General features: G+C 52.9%; 1 protein-coding gene across 3 annotated transcripts in view; it reads left to right on the top strand.

Moving 5' to 3' along the window:
- Window positions 1-7277, top strand: part of RPS6KA2 (ribosomal protein S6 kinase A2) — a 336349-nt gene that overhangs the window by 165595 nt on the left and 163477 nt on the right. Inside the window, exon 1 of one of the 3 annotated variants that reach the window (XM_006152266.1) lies at window positions 7-125. The exons of the other annotated variants lie outside the window; for them this stretch is intronic. Within the exon in view, the coding sequence (XP_006152328.1) occupies window positions 27-125 (99 nt within the window). The 5' untranslated portion in view covers window positions 7-26. Of the gene's footprint in view, window positions 1-6; window positions 126-7277 lie in introns of those variants that run through there. 3 annotated transcript variants of the gene reach the window in all.

The following is a 7277-nucleotide window of genomic DNA, read 5'->3' as shown; positions in this document are numbered from 1 at the left end:
GGCTCCTCCCGGCTGGGCGTGGGGCGATGGACCTGAGCATGAAGAAGTTCACCGTGCGCAGGTTCTTCTCGGTGTACCTGCGCAAGAAGTCGCGCTCCAAGAGCTCCAGTCTCAGTCGCCTGGAGGTAAATGCCGTCGCCTGGAGCGGGGGGTTGGCCGCAGGTACCTGGTCCCTCGTTGTGCCTGGAGGTGGCGCGTGCGGAGGATGCTGAGGGTCCTGGGCATCCCATATCTTATTGTCACATGGGTGGTTACCCGGGAGCCCTGTGAGGGAGTTAAAGTTATTCGAAAGCTGGTCTGTTTTCCTAAAGCCTAAGAGAAACAACTCTAAACGCTATAATTAGGACTTTGTAATCACTCCGTCCATGGGTCCACAGCGGGACCAAACTACCCCAGCGCGTTGCCACTGTCTGTGCAGGGTCTGGGGTGTTACCCCAGGTGCCGCATGGGAGCTCTGGTGAGCAAGGAGTTTGGCCAAGCAGCTGGGCACCGCATGGTGTGGGGGCGCTGCCGAGGTGCACCTCAGAAGTCCCACGTAGCAAGCCTCCCTACGCTCTACCCCCGCGCATCAGGTTTATTTTCGTCTTGCCCAGAAGAAGCTCGCCAGTGCCACATTATAGTGTAGATGGTTACTGTGTTTGAAATCAGTGGAGAATGGACAGAAAAAGGAGAAAAAGGCAGGGCGGCACACCCTGCTCAGGCCAGTCTGGAACGTGCTCAGTACTGGAATGCCTGATGCGATATCCCGTAGCCTGCGGGTTGACGTGCATCCGTCCTGAAGCCCAGAGGGTCTGACAATCATGCCCTTTCTGCCGCCCTTCCTCTTGGCATCTTTGGGTCGCTGGTTCTTTAATGGAGTTTTTATTCCAACAGTCACATCTACTCCGTTCACCCCAGGGTCCACATCACCTCTTTGAACCTATAGCTGGCACAGAGGCGAAGCACGCCTAAGAGGAGACACTGTGACGAGAGTCCATGGTGCGCCTCGGAGGCCGCACTTGACATTGCTCTGGCCTCAGGCTGGCACCGCTGGGGTTGGGTTTGTTTGCTTCCACTCGAACAATGTCACATATTCCTCCTTGGCTCTTTGTCCCAGCTCCCATGATAGCACTCAGGCATCGGTCCTGTGATGATGAAGAGATCTTTACGGACAGCTCTGGAATAGACAGAAAAGCACCAGGGAACGATTCGTTTAGAAAGTTTCTGTCGAGGTATCGCTGAATGGGAATTGGGAGCGTGGGTAGGAGCTCTGCTGCTGGTCCCTGAGGGGGAAACATATGTTCCAAGCCATCCCGCATTGGAGGAGAGCTTGCTTCAAGCCCAGTGTTGACAGAAAGCAAGTGTGAGTTCAGTGAGGTGGACCGTTCTCCTGGGACTCGGCACTTTCAAAGGCTGAAGCTGACAAGAGCAGAGACTCAGACCAGTCAGTACGAGCCTTCACACTCGTCTTTGTTCCTCGGGTCATGGAGACGCCAAGTTTATTATGCAGCCCTTGCGTCCCTCTGTGTGCCGCCCATGCCCGGAGGTCCACTGGAGCGTGTACTCCAGGCATGGCTCAGAAAGGGGAGCTGGGAGCTGGGAATCCCTGTGTGGGGGATGCTTCCCTCTGCCCTTCCGGCTCAGCAAGGAGAGCTGGGCTGTGGAAATGAAAGAAGGAGGGCAGTGGGGGCGAGCCTTTCTCACTGCGCACGTACAGTTCCTAGAGACATGCATGAACTGCCAGATATGCAGCGGCCCAGCAACATAAAAGAAACGTCGCCTGTTTGCAAGAGATCAATGAGCACTTTCTGTGTCCCCGAGCCCGTGCTAGGCGCTGCAGAGGGGCTGATTGACACGGTTGGTGCTCACGCCCTGCCCTTCACAATGCACTCGCCAACTTTAAGCTCTCTTTTTGTGCTTGTGGAAATCCAAGTAGCAGACTATACTCTCCTCTTTCTATTGCTAGGGTTGAAAAGGAAAAACAAAAAACAAAAACAGTCTGTGAGTGTTGATGGAGGACCTCATGGGTCCAGGCCTTTCTGGGCAGTGCAGATCCAAAAAGATACCAGTCACAGAAGTCCCGGCCTGTGGCACTTCCACCCAGGGAGGAATTTAGTAAACACCAGCTATTCAATAGTGCTTCAGTCCAGCGAGTTCCGCGTTCCGCCCCAGCCACTCTCCCGTGTTTTTCCAGAAAAGCCCACCTATCTGTCTGTACGTTTGTAGTTGACAATAGGCCAGGAAGCACTCATCAAAAATGTAAAACCTGCCAGGAGAGGTCTGGCCACAGCTTGAGGCTGAGAAACAGGACGTGTGCAGGAGCTGGACTTGAAATCCGGGTAGTAAAATCGCTTGGTTAGTAAGTGCTGGCTGTTCATAACTTTTCTTTCACGCATGCTGCTGGTGTGGACAGGGCTCCTGCCCCAGCCTCCCCCATAGCTGCAGCACAGGCATCATGGTCGGGCCGGCCTGTCTCGTTTGGGGCCGAGGATCACACGAGGGCCCGTGCAGTGGTGCTGCCGCTCGTGCCACCGGAGCTGAGCCGCTCACGTTCACACTGGTGCACCGTGTCCTGGGACCTGGTGTTTTCATACTGCTCAATGTCTGTTGCTCCTGCCTGAATCTGAGATGGCCCCTGCGGTGTGTTGAGCTGTCTCCGGAGTAAACGCCCTGCCCGGTACTTACTGCTCCGAGGCTCATCCCGAGCTCCAAGCTGGGAAAAGGCCAAGCTCAGCTCCCCCAGGTGTGTCTGAGCTGCTCCACAGGTTGCTAAGGTGGAGCTAGCGCCACATGGATGACTGCATTTTCCCCTTCCTTCTCATGCCTGTCCACCTGGGTGTGAGCCACACTGCTCCCTGTTGCTTTGCCAGTGGGGTCACCTAGCCCTGAGCAAAGGCAGCTTCTAGGGCAAGGCGATGCTCCAACATCAGCACCCCAACTCAGCAGAGCTTCAGGCCCTAGAAGGCACAAAGGAATTCCCCAATGTCAACCTTCCTGTACAGCAGGGGAACCTCTGTGGGTGTGATCCCAAGCCTGGTTTATATGCCCTCCAGGAGGGAATATTGGTTCAATTGACTACAGGTGATATCAGTTACCCATGGTACGCTATCAGGCATTTTGCTAAAAGTACTGAGGACAGAGATCGGACTGCTTTTTCCTATTTCCAAAATCCCTTCCAGAGGGTCTGGGGTGAGTCACGCCCACAAACATTAGCAGACCATTTTGACTCCTTGGGACAGTATCTTATGCCTAGTATCTGTGATACGCCCCCTTTTCTCCGTTAAGGCACTCTTTATTGATCCTTCTCCAAAATACAGAAAACCTACCTGGGAGAACCTACCTGGAACCTACAAGTTCTTGTCTCCAGACGCCCTGCCTTTGGGGGCCATACTAATGGGAAAACTCTTTTCACTAAATTCTACACCTTGTCTCTCACTTTCAAAACCAAATAAAATGAACCCTTGTATCGAATCACCTCGGCGAAGGTGTGTTTGTTTTCTCTTGGCTTGGCCATACGTATTCGCGTTTAGAAATAAACCACATTAATTATTACTTCTCAGAGCTGGTTATTTCCATGGACAATTATCAACATGCAAGATCAGTTCATTTAGGGAACAGTGACTTAGTGATTACTGATGCCAGAGGGTTTCTTTTGATGACCTTTTATTTTAGTTATTTCACCTGTAACTGACATTCCTCCCAAAGACAGTTGATGCTTCCTGAGGAGGACAAAATGCCAGCTCCTAGCTGGCCATTTTATTTATTTGCATAACTGCTCATACATTAAAAAAAATTAACACATGCCACATGCATTGTGCTAGGCAGGCAGAGTGTGAAAGGCCTTCCCCGCGCTCCGTGGGCATGATGTTGAGCACTGTGGGCACTGCTCCGAGAAGCCTGCATGAGTGTGAGTCCTGGCACATGACTGGCATCGCTGGACTAAAATGGTCTAATTAGAGCAGTGGGCAGCTCATTTCTATTTTCCTCATCACAGATAATACCTACATGCACATAGGAATGTACGGGAATAGCGTTTTGCCTTGTAAAGGAAAACATGCTGTTCTGCAAAGGAAGTGTGAGGGAATTCTCAGCAAACACCAGGAGCAAGCTTCGTCCCAGGCAGGTCACGGGGAGCTTCCTGGAAAGTTCACCATTCAGGCTTATTCTCGGTGCGTGGTAGGTGAACTCTCCTTCTGGATCTTGGGTGGCTTCCAGGAAAGCCATTTCTAATTAAATTGTTTTTCAGGCATTCTCAGTAAACATACCCAAAGAAATCCTGCTAATCCTGATTGTGTTGGGCTTCCCGACAACCAAGCAATAAACCACAGAAGATCATAATAAATAGGCCCTGTGGGTGAGTGCTTAATTCGCTCATCTTTTCGCTCACTTACGCTTTATTCTATTTTAAAGACAGTAAACTTCATTTCTTACCTGTGCACACTGTTTCTGTGATATGCCTTATCTCTGTAATCTCATTACATGCTTTCTCTCTCTTCCTTTTTTTAAAACTTGCTATAGGCGGGAACCAGCAGTTAGCGTAATGACTATGTCGCTGGACTCCCATGTAGTCCACCGCGGTTCGCGTCTCAGACCCGATGGCTTGGATCTCATGCCGGGCGTGTGTGCGTGCGTGCCCAAGATCCCGAGAGGAGAATGGAGGAGAAGGGATTGCGGCGTGACCATCCCCCCTGGGGGGTGATTTCTCGCTTTCTGTCTCTCTGTCTCTCTCTGTCTTTCTGGCGAGCGCATGCGCCCTATAGCAAAAACCTCTTCAAAAAAAAAAAAACAAAACAAAACAAAACAACCTTGCTATAGGGTATGTGTGTTCGCCAGGGAGAGGGAGAGGGAAAGTGAGAAATGAGCTCCACAGAGGCTATCCACGGGGCGATCCCTTGTCTCCCGTTGCCCTCTCAGTTTGGGGCGTTCATGCGTATGCACCCATGTGCACTGAGCATCTTTTTCAGGCACAGAGTCTGGAACTTGAACCATGTAGTTAGCCATGTGGATCCCAGCCACTTTAACCACCACACCACTGGCTGGCCCAACTATCTCGCTTCATATCTAAGAAAACTCCTCAAAATCTTTCTATTTATTCAAAAACTATGTGAAAGACAGCCAGAGATACTGAGATCTTGCCTCTCCTCCCTCCTGACCTCTCCTGTGCCTTCCCACGAGCCCACGGCTGACCGCCTTTACCACACGCTCAGCACCACGAGGCTGATGTGGACTCTCTCTCGTGCTTTCGGGAGTAGGATGAAAGCAGTTGAATAAAAAATGGGACACCTGCCCACATCATCTGACTCACTCGCGACCCAGGAACCCACTGTTCCTCACGTGCCGGGCAGGTTCTTTTCGAGAAGTGGCAGATCACTAAGTGGGTAGAGAGCAGCTTCCAGACACCAGCGGCTGGACCTGAGCCTCGAGCTGGGAGGAGGGGCCCTGCCACCTGTGTGCACGTCAGGCAGGGTGTGCACACCCAGGGTGCTGCCCGTGGGCATTGCTCCTCGGGCCTCAGGGAGAACTGCGTGAGCTCACTTTGGGCGAGTGGAGCTGCAGCCAGTAGTTTATAGAGATACTTAGATCTTTTGCTTCAAGGTTCTGTACTTGTTAAATAGGCAAAGCGAGGCAGAGTAGAGGCTTTCTGCAGAAGGCTCTGCTTCTATTTCTCACACTGGGCTGTGTTTTGTTGCATTTTCCCAGCATTTTATGTTTGCCGATATATTTTCACTGGTAAAAGCTATTAAATTGGACTCAAATAAGTAGGAATTATCAACAGATAGCCTGTTAAGCTACAGTGTGATTTAATCAAGCTAATGGATCAGACGCAGGCGTGTTCGGTGTAAAACACTGTTAATCACGTCTGCTCTGCAGCTGGGTAGGCGCCCTTTCTGCAGACTGCTTAGCTCAGCCAAGGCAACGAGATGGCAGTGGTGCTGTCCGTGAGCAGAGGAAGCGGCTCCTCGGGCCACGCAGGGTAAGTGCGCGGAAGCACACACCTGTCCTCTGGCTCCAGGTAGGCAGGGCCAGTGTTTCGGACCCGCCCAGGTGTGTACCCCTTGTTTTATGGTCGTGTCCATAGGGCCCCTGAGGTCCAGTAAAGGACTTCCTGAGAATGCCTCTGATCCGAGAGCCCTGGTCTCCTACCCATGAGGTAGGATTCTGCACCCTGGGGCCCAGGCAGTGCGTCCCGTCCCGGCCCTGAGCCCCACCTGCATGACCCAAGTTCCTGCTGCAGGGTCTGCCAACACCTGGCCAGCTGCCCCTTCTTACACTCCCCTGCCCTCTTGTACCCTGCGCACCAGGTCCTGGGTGCTGTCTCCCAGCTACCAATGAGGGCTAGCCCTGTGCGTGGTTATCCTTGAGTTATTGGATGCTCGGCAAGTACCATGTGCTTGGTCAGGAAGCGTTTGCCCTTGGCGGTCTGTGGTGCTGCGAAGCTGGCTCCGATTACACATCGCTGGATGGACCGCGCATCAACAGTAGGGATAAGAATGCTCTCTCCTGCCACCGTCCTCTCCCTCACCCCTGTTAAGTACACGTCTCTTTCCAGTGAAGAGTACCACCACCCAGCTCGCTCTCCCTAGGCTCTGGCTATGCTGGGGTTACTCTAGACTGATGGTTTATGGAAATAGCAGCTCCCGCCAAACAAAACCAGGACCCTGCTGTTTCTGGTGTCAGCCCTGCCAGGGTGGGCTCTCCCGGAGCGGCTGGGGCTGGAGCACTGGGATGGCAGGAGGTCCTAATAGGAGCAGTCGGCTTCTGGGAGAAAGATTTGTGCTCTCCGCTGGCTATTCCATCTCCTGGATGAAATCAGGGAGTTCCGAAAACATGAGTGGGAGCATTCAGGCCACCATGCAGTGTGTCTCCTCTGTCGCCACAGAAAAGGGCTTTGCTGTGATTGGGCAGCTAGGGACGGCGTGCTTGGTGCCCCTGAGACATTCGGATGCTGCATTTTCATCGTCTTTGGATTTGGGGTGGACATTAGCCAAAAAGCAGTCTGGGACCAGCTCTGGAAGGAAATCCCTGCGGTCAGAGTGAGCAATCACCGTCTTTGCAGTGAGATGTTGGCGCCCTGTCCAGCCCAAGGGCCGTGGGCTGGCTGTCCTCACTTGGGCATCACGTGCGGAATCTATGGGGACAGGAGGAGGGTCTTACTTTGGAAGCCTTCATCTCACTGGGTAAACGAGAAGCATCCCAGGGCGACTCGAGAAGCTGCTTGTGCCAGTGCCAACGTCACTGCTGCCGGCCCAGGACAGTCGCAGCCTCTCTAGAATGAAGGTCAGACCGCGGCAGCCCCC

The sequence above is a fragment of the Tupaia chinensis genome, unplaced genomic scaffold, assembly GCF_000334495.1.
Source record: "Tupaia chinensis unplaced genomic scaffold, TupChi_1.0 Scaffold000346_1, whole genome shotgun sequence".
Classification (NCBI taxonomy): Eukaryota; Metazoa; Chordata; class Mammalia; order Scandentia; family Tupaiidae; genus Tupaia; species Tupaia belangeri.
The sequence above is the reverse complement of the archived record's forward strand: the minus strand, read 5'-3'. Positions and strand labels throughout refer to the sequence as shown.